The following is an 18,560-nucleotide window of genomic DNA, read 5'->3' as shown; positions in this document are numbered from 1 at the left end:
TCAAGGTTTGGAGGAGGTTAGAGAGACACGGGGGGTTGTAGGGGTTGGAGGGGGTTACAAAGATAGGGAGGGGGTGTAGGGACTGGTAGTGGTTACAGAGATAGGGAGGGGTGTCAGGGCTGGAGCGGTTTACAGAGATAGGGAGGGGGGGTCAAGGCTAGAGATGGTTAGGGAGATAGAGAGATGTGTAAGGGCTGGAGGAGCACGCAGAGATAGAGAGGGATGTAGGGGATGGAGGAGGTTATAAAGATAGGGACTGATTAGGGATTGGAGGTAGTTACAGGGGGAAGGGATATAGGGGCTGGAAGAGGATACAGACATAGGGAGGGGGTGATGGATGGATTTGAAAGTGACGAGTGGGAATTGGAAAATCGAGATATTGCTGGACTGGGGAATGATGCAGGAGAGGGAGTGAGAGGGGGGTGATTGGAGAAAGGGACTCGCTGTGAGTTCAGAGACCGGGGGACAGTGAGGTTTTGGATAAGGAGCTCTCATGCAGTGAGTAGTGACAGAGACCGGGGAGTTTACATTGGGAAAAGGTCAACCTGGGAATGTCACTCACAGAGTGACATCAAGCGGCACGGTGGCACAGTGGTTAGCACTGCTGCCTCACAGCGCCTGTAGACCCGGCGACTGACTGTGTGGAGTTTGCACGTTCTCCCCGTGTCTGCGTGGGTTTCCTCCGGGTGCTCCGGTTTCCTCCCACAGTCACAAAGATGTGCAGGTCAGGTGAATTGGCCACGCTAAATTGCCCGTATTGTTAGGTAAGGGGTAAATGTAGGGGTATGGGTTGGTTGCGCTTCGGCGGGTCGGTGTGGACTTGTTGGGCCGAAGGGCCTGTTTCCACACTGTAAGTCTAATCTAAGAGCACCTCGATCCTGAAGCTCTTTGAAGTTTGTCTTCCAATAATGTTTTCCGCTTTGCAGTAATAATCTCCAGATTCCGTTGGGGTGATGGAGCGAATGGTCAGGGTGTTCCCTGTCCCCTTGTTAGCTGCTGTGTTCACATTGTCCTTATACCAGGTGTAGAGAGCTCCTGGATTACTCCTGGAGTTACAGGTCAGGGTAACCCGGTCTCCCTCCTTCACCTCTCCCTGTGGCTCATTGCGAACAATGGTAACATCTCCAGGACCATCTATAAGAGGAATTACAGCTCGATTCAGGTCAGGGAGAGGGATAAAGCTGTGGAACATCATGGAACATTCTCCCAAATCCCATGCCTGACTATCCAGCTGTAGTATGGTGACCAGGGATCTGAACACAGTGTTCCGAGTTTGGTCTAAGGCTATTTTCTGGTTATCCCACATCCTCTTTACTTACACGTTTCTCGGTCCATCTGTGGGGAGAGAGAGAGAGAGAGAGCTGATTCCGAGATTTCAGAATCCCTCACATATTCGGGTCCACAGGAGACAGGGGGCTCCGAAAGGCAGGTTGGGGGAACACCAGAAAGATTGCTGATCAGAAATGAAACCAGGAAATGTGACAAATAAAGAGGCAACAACACACAACCTTCATTTATGTAGCGCCTGCTGAAGAAGGTGTTGCATTGAAAAGGATGAAACAGTAATGTGACTGCAAGTTGCTTCAACAATATCAGGAGAAGAGGTCGGCTTTCCTCAATGTCTGAGAGGAAAGAGGGAGATGGAGGGGTGAAGCGAGGGAATATCTGAGCTCAGGGTCAGAGGCGGCTGATAGCAGAGCCGGTGGTGGGATTCAGGTGCTACTCTAGAGGCCAGAGTAGGGAGGGGGTGTAGGGACTGGAGGGAGTTACAGAGACAGGGAGGGGGTGTAGGGGCTGGAGGGAGTTACAGAGATAGTGAGGGATTGTAGGGGCTGGAGGGGGTTACTGAGATAGGGAGGGGGTGTAGGGGCTGGAGGGGGTTACAGAGATAGGGAGGGGGTGTAGGGCCTGGAGGGGGTTAGAGATAGGGAGGGATGTAGGGGCTGGAGGGGGTTACAGAGATAGGGAGCAGATGTAGGGGCTGGAGGGGGTTACAGAGATAGGGAGGGGGCGTAGGGACTGGAGGGGGTTACAGAGATAGGGAGGGGGTGTAGGGGCTGGATTGGGTTACAGAGATAGGGAGGGGGTGTAGCAGCTGGATGAGGTAACAGAGATAGGGAGGTGGTGTAGGGGCTGGATATGATTACAGAGAAAGGGAGGGGGTGTAGGGTCTGGAGGGGGTTGCAGAGATAGGGAGGGGGTGTAGGGGCTGGAGGGGGTTACAGAGAAAGGGAGGGGGAGTAGCGGCTGGAGGGGGTTACAGAAATACGGAGGGGGTGGAGGTGCTGGAGGGCATTACAGAGATAGGGAGGGGTTGTACGGGATGTTGGGGTCGACAGAGATAGGGAGGGGGTGTAGGGGCTGGAGCGGGTTACAGAGATAGGGAGGGGGTGTCGTGCCTGGAGGGGGTTACAGAGATAGGGAGGGGGTGTAGGGGCTGGAGGGGTTTACAGAGATAGGGAGGGGATATAGGGGCTGGAGGTGTTTCTCGAGATAGGGACAGAGTGTAGGGGCTGGAGGGGGTTACAGAGATAGGGAGGGAGTGTAGGGACTGGAGGGGGTTACAGAGAGAGGAAGGCGGTGATGGAGGATGTTGAATGCCAAGAATGGGAGTTTTACAATCGATGTGTTGCTGGACTGGGGAACGATGCAGGAGAGGGAGTGAGAGGAGGGTGACTGGGGAAAGGGACTCGCTGTGAGTTCAGAGACCGGGGGACAGTGAGGTTTTGGATAAGGAGCTCTCATGCAGTGAGTAGTGACAGAGACCGGGGAGTTTACATTGGGAAAAGGTCAACCTGGGAATGTCACTCACAGAGCACCTCGATCCTGAAGCTCTTTGAAGTTTGTCTTCCAATAACGTTTTCCGCTTTGCAGTAATAATCTCCAGATTCCGTTGGGGTGATGGAGCGAATGGTCAGGATGTTCCCTGTCCCCTTGTTAGCTGCTGTGTTCACACTGTCCTTATACCAGGTGTAGAGAGCTCCTGGATTACTCCTGGAGTTACAGGTCAGGGTAACCCGGTCTCCCTCCTTCACCTCTCCCTGTGGCTCATTGCGAACAATGGTAACATCTCCAGGACCATCTATAAGAGGAATTACAGCTCGATTCAGGTCAGGGAGAGGGATAAAGCTGTGGAACATCATGGCACATTCTCCCAAATCCCATGCCTGACTATCCAACTGTACTGTGGTGACCAGGGATCTAAACACAGTGCTCCGAGTGTGGTCTGGGGGCTATTTTCTGGTTATCCCACACCATCTTTACTTACACTGTACATTAATGTGTTTGGGTGTAGAATCCCGGGAGCTGACAGAATTCCCTGCTGTACAGATGTAGCTACAAGATGTATCATTCCTGGTGGGTTGAATCCTAATCGTGTCGTTATTTTCTCCCAGACCTTTCCGTTGTCTGTTGCACATTTTCCTCCAGCTGTAGGTATGAACCGGGGGGTTGGCTTCACCTCGACACGTTAACGTGATCTCGGTCCCCTCCTTCACTGTATCCTCAGAAATAATCCCCACGTTTCTCGGTCCGTCTGTGGGGAGAGAGAGAGAGAGAGACGTGATTCCGAGATTTCAGAATCCCTCACATATCCGGGTCCACAGGAGACAGGGGGTCTCTGAGGGGTGGGGTGGGGGAACATCAGAAAGATTGCTGATCAGAAATGAAACCAGGAAATGTGACAAAAAAAAGGTAACAACACTCAACCTGCACTGACATAGCGCCTGCTCCATAAGGTGTTGTATTGAAAAGGATGAAACAGCAATGAGACTGCAAGTTGCTTCAACAACATCAGGAGAAGAGGTCGGCTTTCCTCAATGTCTGAGAGGAAAGAGGGAGATGGAGGGGTGAAGCGAGGGAATATCTGAGCTCAGGGTCATAGGCGGCTGAAAGCAGAGCCGGTGGTGGGATTCAGGTGCTACTCTAGAGGCCAGGACTCGAGGAGGTTACAGAGACAGGGAGGGGGTGTAGGGGCTGGAGGAGGTTACAGAGATAGGGAGGGGGTGTATTGATTGGTGGGGGTTACAGAGATAGGGAGAGGATGGAGGGGCTAGAGAGGGTTACAGAGATAGGAGGGGGTGGAGGGGATGGAGGAGGTTACAGAGATAGGGAGGGGGTGGAAGGGATAGAGGAGGTTACAGAGATAGGGACGGGGTGGAAGGGATGGAGGAGGTTACAGAGATAGGTAGGGGGTGGAAGGGATGGAGGAGGTTACAGAGATAGGGCGGGGGTGGAAGGGATTGGAGGGGGTCACAGAGACAGGGAGGGTGTGTAGGGATTGGACCCTCCAACAGGACCCACTCCATCAGCACTGATCCTCCGACAGTGCCCACTCCCTCAGCACTGACCATTCAACAGTGCCCACTCCCTCAGCACTGACGCTCCGACTCTGCCCACTCCCTCAGCACTGACCCACCAACAGTGCACACTCCTTCAGCACTGACCCTCCGACAGTGCCCACTCCTTCAGTACTGAACCTCCGACAGTGCGACACTCCCTCAGCACTGACCCACCGACAGTGCAGCACTCCCTCAGCACTGACCCTCCGACAGTGCGGCATTCCCTCAGCCCTGACCCTCCGACAGTGCAGCATTCCCTCAGCACTGACCCTCTGACAGTGCCCACTACCTCAGCACTGACCCTCCGACAGTGCGGCACTCTCTCAGCACTGACCCTCCGACAGTGCGGCATTTCCTCAGCACTGACCCTCCGACAGTACGGCACTCCCTCAGCCCTGACCCTCCGACAGTGATGCACTCCCTCAGCACTGACCCTCCGACAGTACGGCACTCCCTCAGCACTGACCCTCCGACAGTGATGCACTCCCTCAGCACTGACCCTCCGACAGTGCCACACTCGCTCAGCACTTACCCTCCGACAGTGCGACACTCCCTCAGCACTGACCGTCCAACAGTGCCCACTCCCTCAGCACTGACTCTCCGACAGTGCCCACTCCCTCAGCACTGATCCTCTGACAGTGCAGCATTCCCTCAGCCCTGACCCTCCGACAATGATGCACTCCCTTAGCACTGACCCTCCGACAGTGCGACACTCCCTCAGCACTGACCCTCCGACAGTACGGCACTCCCTCAGCACTGACCCACCGACAGTGCTGCACTCGCTCAGCAGTGACCCTCCGACAGTGCGGCACTCCTTCAGCATTGACCCTCCACGGTACCCACTCACTCAGCACTGACCCTCCGACAGTGCGGCACTCCCTCAGCACTGACACTCCACAGTGCCTACTCCTTCCACACTGACCCTCCGACAGTGCCCACTCCCTCAGCACTGACCGTCCGACAGCACCCACTCTCTCAGCACTGAACCTCCAACAGTGCCCACTCCTTCGGCACTGACCCACCGACAGTGCCCACTCCTTCAGCACTGACCCTCCGACAGTGCCCACTCCTTCAGCACTGAGCTACCTACAGTACGGCACTCCCTCAGCACTGACCCTCCAACAGTGCCCACTCCCTCAGCACTGACCCTCCGACAGTGCCAACTCCCTCAGCACTGACCCACCGACAGTGCGGCACTCCTTCAGCACTGACCCTCCAACAGTGCGACACTCCCTCAGCACTGACCCACCGACAGTGCGGCACTCCCTCAGCACTGACCCTACGACAGTGCCCATTTCCTCAGCACTGAACCTCCGACAGTGTGGCATTTCCTCAGCACTGAACCTCCGACAGTGTGGCACTCCCTCAGCACTGACCCTCCAACAGTGCGGCACTCCCTCAGCAGTGACCCTCCGACAGTGCGGCACTCCCTCAGCACTGATTCTCCACAGTGCCCACTCACTCAGGACTGACCTTCCCACAGTGCGGCACTCCCTGAGTACTGACCCTCCGACAATGCCCACTCTGTCAGCACTGACCCTCCACAGTGCCCACTCCCTGAGCTCTGACCCTCCGACAGCGCGGCACTCCCTCAGCACTGACCCTCCGACAGTACGGCACTCCCTCAGCAGTGACCCTCCGACATTGCAGTGCTCCCTCAGCACTGACCCTCCAACAGTGCCCACTCGCTCAGCACTGACCCTCTGACAGTGCGGCACTCCATCAGCACTGACCCTCCGACAGTGCCGCACTCTATCTGCATGTGCCCTTTAATGGTTTCTGTCCAGAAGCTGTTTGACCAGGTTTGGAAATACCAGGTGAATGAATTCAGGAGCTGTGTTTCTGGGGATACTCACACTGCACTCTGATGGTGATGGTGTGTGATCTCCCTGTCCCAACGTTGTTTCTAGCCTCACATTGATAATTCCCACTGTCGTCCTTGGTGATGCTTTCAAACAGCAGTATCTGCCCGCTGACTGGCTTGTTCTGAGTGTGTCTGTACCAGCTGTACCCTGAGACTGCAGGGTCACTGTTCTGACTGGTACAGCTAATATTCACAGTGTCCCGCTCATTCACAGACGTTAAATCTCTCTTATCGTCACCATTCACACTGTGTACAATCTGAAAATCTCTCGGTTTATCTGAAACAGAGATGTGTTACCAATCCGGTTAGTGTTGACATGGTGGGAAATGTTTTACTGATGGTGTTGTCACTGAATTTTCCATTCGGCCTCTCTGCTCCATGCTAGGGTTTCTGCTCCAGATCAGCTTCCTCAGCACCTCATCTTCATCTCCCTCTCTCCCTCGTGTGTTTAACCAGCTTCCCCTGCACCAATGCATGGAAAGGATTCACTTCCACAGGGAGTTGTCGGATTGAGTCTCACATTCCCTGCCCTCTAACTCCCTTTGGGAGTGAGTCCCACATTCCCCACCCTCCAACTCCCTGTGGGAGTGAGTCCCACATTCCCCGCCCTCTAACTCCCTGTGGGAGTGAGTCCCACCTTCTAACTCCCTGGGGGAGTGAGTCCCACATTCTCCGCCCTCTAACTCCCTGTGGGAGTGAGTCCCACATTCCCCGCCCTCTAACTCCCTGTGGGAGTGAGTCTCACATTCCCCGCCCTCTAACTCCCTGTGGGAGTGAGTCCCACATTCCCCGCCCTCTAACTCCCTGTGGGAGTGAGTCCCACATTCCCCGCCCTCTAACTCCCTGTGGGAGTGAGTTTCACATTCCCTGCCCTCTAACTCCCTGTGGGAGTGAGTCCCACATGCCCTGCCCTCTAACTCCCTGTGGGAGTGAGTCCCACATTCGCCTCTCTCCCCCGACTCTCTGGGTGAAGACGTTTCTCCAAATTCACAATGGGAGTTATTCAGGACTGTCTCTGACCGACGGCCTCTCCTTCCGGTCGCTCCCTCCCACTGTACCGCCCCCCTCCCCAACACACACACAAGTGGAGGGGGTGTAGGGACTGGAGGAGGTTACAGAGATAGGGAGGGGTTGTAGGGGCTTACAGAGATAGGGAGGGAGTGTAGGGGCTGGAGGGGGTTACAGAGATAAGGAAGGGGTGTAGGGGCTGGAGGAGGTTACAGCAATTGGGAGGGAGTGGTGCGGCTGGAGGGGCTTACAGAGATAGGGAGGTGCTGTAGATTGTGGATGGGGTTGTAGAGATATAGTGGGGTGTGCGTGCTAGAGGAGGTTACAGACATAGGGTAGGGGTGTAGATGCTGGAGGGGGTTACAGAGATAGGGAGGGGTCGTAGGGATTGGAGGAAGTGGCAGAGAGAGGGAAGATGTGTAGGGGCTGGAGGAGGTTACAGAGATAGGGAGGCGCTGTAGGGACCAAAGTAGGTTACAGAGATAGTGAGGTGGTGTATGGGCTGGAGGAGGCTGCAGAGATAGGTAGGAATTATTTGAAATCCCATGCAGACTAATCCTATGCTCCCCCTTGCCTCCTGTTATGAGGATGTGGGTGAACTGCACTTGTCAGAGAGTTAAAAGCTCACAGAATAACCTGACAGCACCAAATGTTCTCATTGACCTAACAATGTAACACTTGGTCAAAAGCTAGGTTAGCTGGGTTGCCATGAATCGACAAAACAAATTTGAGTGAGGCCAGTCAGTTTAAATTATACCCTGAAAAATACCACATTCCAATCAAGTTTGAATTTAGTTTTTTGACAATTGTAAATGGCAATGACATAATCCGATTGTTTGGGGGTAAAAGACTGAGGAAAATCGAACAGTTGGGAGGAGAGCTGCCAAGCCAGCAGCATGAAGAGACTGCCTGAAAAATCGCTCTCTTAAAGGTACCTTTATTGATCAATAACCTGTGAAGCAGAATCCCCTAGAAGGAGGAATGAAGACAGGAATACAGAGAAGAACAGAAAGCTGCCTTTTGAGATAAGAAGTTTTGTTTTGTAAATTTTAATCGGGGTTTAATGAGACTAGTATTGCAGAAGGGAAAGTAAAAGACAGGTTAGAGGAAGGAGATGAAAACAGTTGCTGGATAGTTATTCTCTCGTATACCTTTAGAAATAAAGTTGTTAATTTTTCCTTCAAATAGTTCTTGACCTCTCGGATTTTCACAGATGACTGCAGGGGATAAATCTTCCCTGTGCTGCAGGTTTAAATTAAGCAGGAGGGGATACCCATGTCATAATACTCCTCATTCCTCTTCCTATCCCACCCAGTCTAATCCCACTCTCCCCTCATTTCCCACTCCCTTTAATATCCCACCCAGTCTAATCCCACTCTCCCCTCACTCCACACATCCTTCAATATCCTACCCAGTCTAATCCCACTCTCCCCTCACTTCCCGCTCCCTTTAATATCCCACCCAGTCTAATCCCACTCTCCCCCTCACTCCACACATCCTTCAATATCCTACCCAGTCTAATCCCACTCTCCCCCTCACTCCCCGCTCCCTTTAATATCCCACCCAGTCTAATCCCACTCTCCCCCTCACTCCCCGCTTCCTTTAATATCCCACCCAGACTAATCCCACTCTCCCCCTCACTCCCTGCTCACTTTAATATCCCACCCAGTCTAATCCCACTCTCCCCCTCACTCCCCACACCCTTTAATATCCCACCCAGTCTAATCCCACTCCCCCCCTCACTCCCTGCTCCCTTTAATATCCCACCCAGTCAAACTTATTAACATGCTGCCCTTAATAATATCCCAGTCTCTCCACATTCCAATTTCTAATTAGGGTCTGTCTTTGCGACAGATATTTCCTCATCCTTTCTGCCTTTTGCTGTTTCTCTGTGTATCTCTCTCTCCCGTCTCTCTCTTCCCCCACCCCGCTCTCTTTCTCTCTCTCCCTCTCTGTCTCCCCTCCTCTCTCACAAGGCTCCTCTGCATATGTAGATGTACATTGAGAAAGACACATACCACAGACTGAAGGCAGGAGCAGTGACAAGAGGAGGAACCACTTCATTGGCAAAGACCTGAAGAGAAATGGAGACAAATCATGAAAAGATTTACATCATCATTGTTGAAATTTATACTCTCTGTCTGAACCAACCGCATTAAGGCAGACATCTGAGGGGCTCAGGACTGAGGGAGTGTGGCATTGTCAGTGGGTTAATACTGAAGGAGAACTGTACCATCGGAGGGTCAGTGCTGAGGGAGTGGGCACTATTGGAGGGTCAGTGCTGAAGGAGTGGGCATTGTTGGAGGGTCAGTGCTGAGGGAGTGCCGCACTGTCAGAGGGTCAGTGCTGAGGGAGTGCCGCACTGTTGGAGGGTCAGTGCTGAGGGAGTGCTGCACTGTCGGAGGGTCAGTGCTGAGGGAGTGTCGCACTGTCGGAGTGGTTAGTGCTGAGGGAGCACTCCATTGTCGTTGGTTTAGTACTTAAAGAGTGTTGCACCGTTGGACGGTCAGTGTTGAGGGAGTGTCGCACTGTCAGAGTGGTCAGTGCTGAGTGAGTGCTGCACTGTTGGTGGGTTAGTACTGAAGGAATGTTGCACTGTCGGAGGGTCAGTGCTGAGGGAGTGTCACACTGTCGGAGTGGGTTCGTACAGAAGCAATGTTGCACTGTCAGAAGGTCAGTGCGAAGGATGTGCCGCACTGTCACAGAAAGCAAGCAAGGTGAAAACAATGAGTGTTTTTCCAAAAGTGTTAGAAATTATTTTAAGTTCTCATCGGTATTTATTGGAGAAGATTCTGAGAGACAGGATTTACTCATACTTGGAAAAGAATGTTCCGATGAAGGATATCCCCATGGCTTTATGCAGGGGAAGTCTGCCTCACAAACTTGATTGAGTGCTTTGAGGAAGTGATGAGGATGACTGATGAGGGAAGGGCAGTGGATGTTGTCTACTCAGATTTTACTAAAGCATTTGACAAGGTCCCTCATGGTAAATTTGCTCCGAAGATAAAGGCACACAGGATTCAGGGTGAGTTGGTCAGTTAGATACAAATTTGGCTTGGTCAGAGAGCACAGAGAGTCCCTGTGGAGAGATGTGGGGGAAATGGGGGCCTGTGACCAGTGGTGTTAAACAGGGTCCACTGCTGGGCCCCCTGTAGTTTATGAAACAGATAAATAATTTGGATGATAATGTCAGCGGTCTGTTTAATAAGTTTGCAAACATCGTGAACTTTGGTGGAGTTGTGGATAGTGAGGAAGGTTGTGAATGGATTCAGCAGGATCTCGATCATCTGGAAAGTTGGACAGAGAAATGGCAGATAGAGTTTAATCTGCATAAGTGTGAGGTGATGCATTTTTCCAGGACAAATGTTTAGGAAAATATAAAATAAATGGCAGGACCCTAAGGAGCGTTGATACACAGAGGGATCTTTGGGTGCTGTGGGTCTGGAGTTACATGTAGGGTGAGACTGGAGAGGAATGGCAGATTTCCTTCTCTGAAGTATATCAGTGACCCCAATTGGTTTGTCCAAAAGTGTTCATCTGGCCATCATTAGATTATGATTTGGAGATGCCAGTGTTGGACTGGGGTGTACAAAGTTAAAAATCACACAACAAAGCATTAGCTTTCAGAGCGCTGCTCCTCCATCAGATGGTGTGGAGCATAAGATCGCAAGTTACAGAATTTACAGCAAAAGTGTAGTATGATGTAACTAAAATTATATATTGTTTGTTAAGTCTCTCATCTTTTAGAATGAACATGTTGGTTTCAGTTCTTTCATGTGTAAATCGCAAAACATGTAAAAGTTATGTTCTCAATGAACTTTAACAACTGGCGTCATGTCAGCCCAGATAATGCATTGAAGGTGTGAGCTGCCCTGTGTGAGGCTGTCTGTCCCACAGTGGGCAGACCGAATCTAATCTAAAAAAAAGATTTACAGAATCTTACATGGATTCATGCAGTTTTTGAGCAAAGTAAAAGTAATTCTGCAAGTACAAATTCACACCACAAACTTATATGTGTATGTGGGTGTCTGTCTGCGCAGGGGGGCGCCGAGTCTCTGTGAGAGAGTGTGTGCATGTGTGTGAGTGTAAAGGGGTATACGTCTGTGAGAGGGTGCATGTGTAAGTGTATGTGTGAGCGGATGAGAAAGGGTCTGCTTGAGTGTATGGGCCAGTAGGAGAGTGTGTACGTCTGTAGGAATGTGTGTTTAGGAGTGTCTGTGTGTGTGTGTGTGTGTATGTCTGTCTGTGTGTGTACAGTGCAATGGGGTCACCTGTAGTGTGACATGAACCCAAGGTCCCAGTTGAGGCCATCCCATTTGCTGTCTGTTGATTATTGTGTGGTGTCCATTCATCCGTTGACGTAGCCTCTGCTCGGTCTTGCCAATGTACCATGCCTCAGGGCACCCTTGCCTGCAGCGTATGAGGTAGACAGCATTGGCTGAGTCGCATGAGTACCTGCCACGTACACGGTGGGCGGTGTCCTCATGTGTAATGGTGGTATCCATGTTGACACTCTGACACACCTTGCAGTGTCTACCATAACAGGGTTGTATGGTGTTGTCCTGAAAGTTGGGCAGTTTGCTACAAACAGTGATCTGTTTGAGGGTCGGTGGTTGCTTAAAGGTGAAATCCCTGGCAATTACTTACGTCTGTGGTCAGCAAGGTTTTGGAAAGAATTCTGAGGGATAGGATTTGTGACTATTTGGAAAAGCATAGCGTGATTAAAGGCAGTCAGCATGGTTTTGTAAGGGGCAGGTCATGCCTCACAAACCTTATTGAGTTCTTTGAGGAGGTGACGAGACAGGGAGATGAAGGTTGAGCAGTTGATATGGTGTATATTGACTTCAGCAAGGTATTTGAGAAGGTTCCCCTGATAAGCTCATAAAGTCAGAAGGTATGCGATACAGTGAGATTTGGCTATCTGGATTCAGAATTGGCTGGCTGACAGAAGGCAGGGAGTGTTGGAAGAGCACAGCAGTTCAGGCAGCATCCGAGGAGCAGTAAAATCGACGTTTCGTGCAAAAGCCCTTCATCAGGAATAAAGGCAGAGAGCCTGAAGTGTGGAGAGATAAACTAGAGGAGGGTGGGGGTGGGGAGAAAGTAGCATAGAGTACAATAGGTGAGTGGGGGAGGGGATGAAGGTGATAGGTCGGAGGCGGGGGAGGGTGCAGTGGATAGGTAGAAAAGAAGAAAGGCAGGTAGGACAGGTCATGGGGACAGTGCTGAGCTGGAAATTTGGAACTGAGGTGAGGTAGGGGAAGGGGAAATGAGGAAACTGTTGAATTCCACATTGATGCCCTGGATTGAAGCGTTCTGAGGCGGAAGATGAGGCGTTCTTCCTCCAGGTGTCTGGTGATGAGGGAGCAGCTGTGAAGGAGGCCCAGGACCACCATGTCCTCGGCAGAGTGGGAGGGGCAGTTGAAATGTTGGGCCACAGGGCGGTGTGGTTGATTGGTGCGGGTATCTCGGAGATGTTCCCTAAAGCGCTCTGCTGGGAGGCTCCCAGTCTCCCCAATGTAGGGGAAACCACATTTGGAGCAACGGATACAATAAATGATATTGGTGGATGTGCAGGTAAAACTTTGATGGATGTGGAAGGCTCCTTAGGGCCTTGGATAGAGGTGAGGGAGGAGGTGTGGGCACAGGTTTTGCAGTTCCTGCGGTGGCAGGGGAAAGTGCCAGGATGGGAGGGTGGGTCGTTGGGGGGGGGGGGCGTGGACCTAACCAGGTAGTCACAGAGGAAATGGTCTTTGCGGAAGGCGGAAAGGGGTGGGAAGGGAAATATATCCCTGGTGGTAGGGTCCATTTGGAGGTGGCGGAAATGTCGGCGGATGATTTGGTTTATGCGAAGGTTGGTAGGGTGGAAGGTGAACACCAGGGGCGTTCTGTCCTTGTTACGGTTGGAGTGGTGGGGTCTGAGGGTGGAGGTGCGGGATGTGGACGAGATACGTTGGAGGGCATCTTTAACCACGTGGGAAGGGAAATTGCGGTCTCTAAAGAAGGAGACCATCTGGTCTGTTCTGTGGTGGAACTGGTCCTCCTGGGAATTGGAATTTTTGCAAGAGGTAGGGTGGGAAGAGGTGTAATCCAGGTAGCTGTGGGAGTCGGTGGGTTTGTAAAAAATGTCAGTATCAAGTCGGTCGTCATTAATGGAGATGGAGATGTCCAGGAAGGGGAGGGAGGTGTCAGAGATGGTCCAGGTAAATTTAAGATCAGGGTGGAATGTGTTGGTGAAGTTGATGAATTGCTCAACCTCCTCACGGGAGCACGAGGTGGCGCCAATGCAGTCATCAATGCAGCGGAGGAAGAGGTGGGGAGTGGTGCCGGTGTAATTATGGAAGATCGAGTGTTCTACGTAGCCAACAAAGAGACAGGCATAGCTGGGGCCCATACGGGTGCCCATGGCTACCCCTTTGGTCTGGAGGAAGTGGTAGGATTTGAAGGAGAAATTGTTAAGGGTGAGGACCAGTTCAGCCAAACGAATGAGAGTGTCGGTAGAAGGGTACTGTTGGGGACGTCGGGAGAGGTAAAAACAGAGGGCTTGGAGGCCCTCGTCATGGCGGATGGAGGTGTAGAGTGATTGGATATCCATGGTGAAGATGAGGCAATTGGGGGCCGGAGAAACCGAAGTCTTGGAGGAGGTGAAGGGTGTGGGTGGTGTCTCGAACGTATGTGGGGAGTTCCTGGACTAGGGGGATAGGACAGTTTCGAGGTAGGTAGAGATGCATTCAGTGGGGCAGGAGCATGCTGAGACAATGGGTAGGCCAGGGTGGTCAGGTTTGTGGATCTTGAGAAGGAGGTAGAACCGGGCAGTGCGGGGTTCCCGGACTATGAGGTTGGAAGCTGTGGGTGGGAGATCTCCTGAGGTGATGAGGTTCTGTATGGTCTGGGAGATGATGGTTTGGTGATGGGGGGGTGGGGTCATGGTCAAGGGGGCAGTAGGAAGAGGTGTCCTCGAGTTGGAGTTTGGCTTCAGCGGTGTAGAGGTCAGTGCGCCAGACTACCGCTGTGCCCCCTTTATCTGCTGGTTTGATAGTGAGGTTGGGATTGGAGCAGAGGGATTGGAGGGCTGCGCGTTGTGAGGGTGAGAGGTTGGAGTGGGGGAAGGGGGGTAGACAGGTTGAGGCGGTTAATATCCCGGCCGCAGTTGGAAATGAAGAGGTCGAGGGCAGGTAATAGGCCAGTGCGGGGTGTCCAGGTGGATGCAGTATGTTGGAGGTGGGCGAAGGGGTCCTTGGAAGGTGGGCGGGAATCCTGATTGTGAAAGTAAGCTCGGAGGCTGAGGCAACGGAAGAAGTGTTTGATGTCACAGCGTGTATTAAATTCATTGATGCGTGGACGGAGGGGGATGAAGGTGAGTCCTTTGCTGAGGACTGATCGTTCATCTGAATCCACCATCGTCTCACGCTGAGTTCACCGGGGATATCAGGAAACAGGTGACAAAAGGCTGAGTCAGAGAGGACATTGATGACATACTGCGGTGAAACGTTGGGAGCAAGGGAAAGAGAGAGATACAGAGAGAGAAAGAAAGAGTAAGAGAAAGCATCAGAGATAGAGATGACAGTTGGAGAGTTTTAGGAACTCATCCCTGGGCTCAGGGCCCCTTGGCAGCTGAAGGCACATCGGAGAATAATGGAGCCAAGGAATCAGGAGGGACTCGAGAATCGGAGGAGCACAGAGATCTCGAAAGTTCATACCCACTGGAGGAGGTGACAGAGATAGGGAGGGGGTGTAGGGGTTGGAGGGGGTTACAGAGATAGGGAGGGGTGTAGGAGCTGGAGGGGGTTACAGAGATAGGGAGAGGTGCAGGGGCTGGAGAGGGTTACAGAGATAGGGAGGGGGTGTAGGGGTTGGAGGGGGTTACAGAGATAGGGAGGGGGTGTAGGGGCTGGAGGGGGTTACAGAGATATGGAGGGGTGTAGGGGCTGGAGAGGGTTACAGAGATAGGGAGGGGGTGTAGGGGTTGGAGGAGGTTACAGAGATGGGGGGGTGTAAGGACTGGACAGGGTTATAGAGATAGGGAGGGGGTGTATGGACTGCAGGGGGTTACAAAGATAGGGTAGGGGTGTAGGGGCTGGAGGAGATTATGGAGATAGGGAGGGGGTGTAGGGGCAGGAGGAGGTTATAGAGGTTGGAAGAAAGGTGGAGGGGGGATGAGGAGCAGTGGGTGGACAGCATCAAATTCCTCGGAGTGACGATAACCAACAATGTGTCCTGGATCACCCCAAGTAGATGTGATGGTGAAGAAGCACGTTAATGTCAGGAGGTGAAGGAAATTCAGCATAAGGCCCCTCACCCACCTTTCCAGATGCACCATGGAGAGCATTCTAGCTGGATACATCACGTCTTGGAACAGCAACTGCTCTGCCCAGGCCTGTAAATAACGACAGAGGGTTGTGAACACAGCCTAGACCATCACACAAGCTGATCATCTGTCCATTGTCTCCATGTACACCTCTCCTTGCCTCAGAGGGACAGCCAACACCATCAGAGAGCCCTCCCACCCTGGTTCTAATCTCTTCCAACCCTCCCACCAGGCAGGAGATACAAAACCTTCCACACAGATACCGACAGGTTCAAGTTCAGCCTCTTCCCTGCTGCTGATGTTAGATTCTGAATGGACCTCTCAAATTTCAAACCTAATGTTCATCTTGCTTTATGTACAAATTCTGTGCAGCCGTATTCCCCACTCTGTACAATCACACGATGGTCTTTGTAAAGTCTGGTCTATCTGTACTGCACACAAAACCTTTCACTGGACTGATGTGCATGTGACAATCAAAAATCAAAACACATCAAAACGGGAGGATTTGTAATTTCATGTTGGGGTGCCTGCAATCTCCTCCCTTTGCCTCCCACAGCAGCCTGAGGTACATGTGATCTGGGCCAAAGGGACTGATCCATTAAAACAGTTAATATCTCCTCCTTCTCAATGCTAATTCACTGTAATACATGAGATTCTCCCTCCCTGAGTCCCAGACTTACCTTGTCCCTCTCTACAGTGAACACAGATACAACATACTCATTTTGAACCTCAGCTGTGTCTTCTGGCCCCACACACACAGTTTGCCCGTTTGGTCCCTAATGGGGCCGGCTCCTTCTCTGACCCCGAATATACTTATAAACCACCTTTGGGTTTTCCGTAATGGTACCCACCATTGCTTCTTCATGTCCCCTCGTTGTTCTCCTAATTCCCATTTTCAGTAACCCCCTGTATTTTCTCCTCTGAAACATTCAGTGTTTTGAGCCCTCGGTGTCTGTCAAAAGGGTGTTTTTTCCCGTATCCAATCCTGTGCATCCACTGACATTCAGGGTTCTCTCAGCCTATTGGTCCTGCCCTTCACCTTCATGGGAACATGTCAGCCCTGCACTCTCCCTTCTCTCTGTCGGTTATCTCACACCCTTATTGAGGTTTCTAGCACAGTGAGAATGAACAGGAAGTGCGACGCTGACCAGTCTGTCTATTCTAGGAGCTCCTGTGCTGTCTTTGTGGGAAATTCTAACTAAATCAGTAAAGAACATAAGTTTCAGTAAATTGTAACTGAACTTGCAGTGTCAGTGTAAACATCATTCCCCAGTATTTATTCCAGCTCATCCTCACGACTGAATCCTTATTCACTGAATTCCATTGGTTAACAAAGCTTCAGCTTTATGATAATCACCATTGCTTTCCCATCTCTCTGTCACCGCTCTCCACTCCCTCCCTCTGTAACCTCCTCTCGGTCTGCAATGTACACTGTGGGATCTCTGTGTTACTCCATGACTGTTGTCAGGATGGGAGCCAGTGTATATCAGTGAGCACAGGGTGATGGGTGACCAGGACGAGGTATGAGTGTGTACACTGCCTCACTGCTGCACTGGTTCCCAAACAGAGCTCGATAATACCAATCTTGTACAAAGATTATTAACCATGAGCACGTCCGAGCTGACGATGTCATTACCTTGGAGAAGTAACAGCAGGATGTAAAATTTCTTGATCAGTGTCTGCTCCCAGATATTTCATCAGCCTCACCCTCTCAAGCTCTGAAACAGAAAGAAGTTAATGAGACCTCACCTCTTGTCACCAGCTCTCGAGAGATCAGAACTGCTTTTAGACCACGTCCTTGCAGACTACTTTGATTCTCTGTGGGATGATGGGTGCTCCTCAGAGAGTCAGGAGGCTTCAAGAAGGTAAAACAACAAAATATTTGAATTTCTATAGCAGCCTTCACCTCCTCAGGATATGCCATTACCTGTGCCATTGTCTCTGCATTACCCATGCCTGTTGATGTAGAAAGATACTCTGTCTGACAGACTTGAGCCCTACAGCCAGATCTCACTACTAAATAGAAATCGTTCATTGGAATATATCTTCACAACATCAGCAAACAATGTTGCTGGTCGCGGCAGAAAGTTCTTGCTGTGACTTTACTTACCCTGGACCTGTCCGAATGCTCGCCTGGGGAGGAAGTGCCCACATACTCTGTCTGGGTAGAATAGCCACTTCCTGTGGTGTTCCCCTTGTGTATTTAATCAGAATTGCCGATGTGTCACTGTGAGTGAGAGCAGCAAGTTGGTTCAAAGGGAGAAAGCAGCAATTAGCCCTGGATTACAAACATACTGTTAACCCTTTGTCTATTCCGATATGGTCTCTCTATAGACCTGGGCAGCATTTAACATGGTCCAAGGGGTTGAATTCCTCTCTCATAGACCTGAGGGGATGAATGTGACTCCTCCTGGTCCTGTGCTGAAGGCTTGTGGGGCTGGATGGTCGTCATACTGGTCCAGTGTAACTGGCTCAAGGGGCTGAGTGGTTTTGTTTGTGTCTAACAGGAACCGAGAGTCTGAAGTGGAATTGTCCTGTTTGTGAGTACCAGGCCCAGAGCTCAATAAGATAAAAGGTAGGGAGGAGGGACTTGGGGGAGGGACGTTGGGAATGCGATAGGCCTGTCACCATCACCTTAACCTCCTTCCACCGATCGCATTCCCAACCCCCCTTCCCCAAGTCCCTCCTCCCTACCTTTTATCTTAGCCGTCGTGGCATACCTTCCTCATTCCTAAAGAAGGGCTTATGCCCGAAATGTCGACTCTCCTGCTCCTTGGATGCTGCCTGACCTGCTGCACTTTTCCAGCATCACATTTTTCAGCTCTGATCTCCAGCATCTGCAGTCCTCACTGTCTCCCAGAGCACAATAATAATAGCAACCTATTGAAGGCATTGATCATTGGAATCTGTGTGTGTCACATCACATCATCAAAGATATTGGTTGTGGAAGTGAATTGCAATAGCCTCATTACTTACCAACTGCCAGGACACTCTGCTTGGACTGAATGGCCTTCTCCTTTGCTGCTACCCCCTGCCTATTTAA

The 18,560-nt window shown here is 51.4% G+C and overlaps 1 protein-coding gene across 1 annotated transcript in view; it reads right to left on the bottom strand.

The window, feature by feature from the left end:
• Nucleotides 1–17,585, bottom strand: part of LOC132814209 (B-cell receptor CD22-like) — a 35,960-nt gene extending 18,375 nt beyond the window's left edge. The window contains exons 1-4 of the mRNA XM_060823427.1: nt 17,445–17,585; nt 17,154–17,235; nt 9,231–9,286; nt 6,197–6,481 (exon numbers count right to left, since the gene is read on the bottom strand). Of these exons, the coding sequence (XP_060679410.1) occupies nt 6,197–6,481; nt 9,231–9,286; nt 17,154–17,215 (403 nt within the window). The 5' untranslated portion in view covers nt 17,216–17,235; nt 17,445–17,585. The remainder of the gene's footprint in view (nt 1–6,196; nt 6,482–9,230; nt 9,287–17,153; nt 17,236–17,444) is intronic.
• Nucleotides 17,586–18,560: the final 975 nt, after the last annotated feature.

Source organism: Hemiscyllium ocellatum, unplaced genomic scaffold, assembly GCF_020745735.1.
Source record: "Hemiscyllium ocellatum isolate sHemOce1 unplaced genomic scaffold, sHemOce1.pat.X.cur. scaffold_752_pat_ctg1, whole genome shotgun sequence".
Taxonomy (NCBI): domain Eukaryota; kingdom Metazoa; phylum Chordata; class Chondrichthyes; order Orectolobiformes; family Hemiscylliidae; genus Hemiscyllium; species Hemiscyllium ocellatum.
This window is presented reverse-complemented; position numbering and strand designations above follow the sequence as displayed.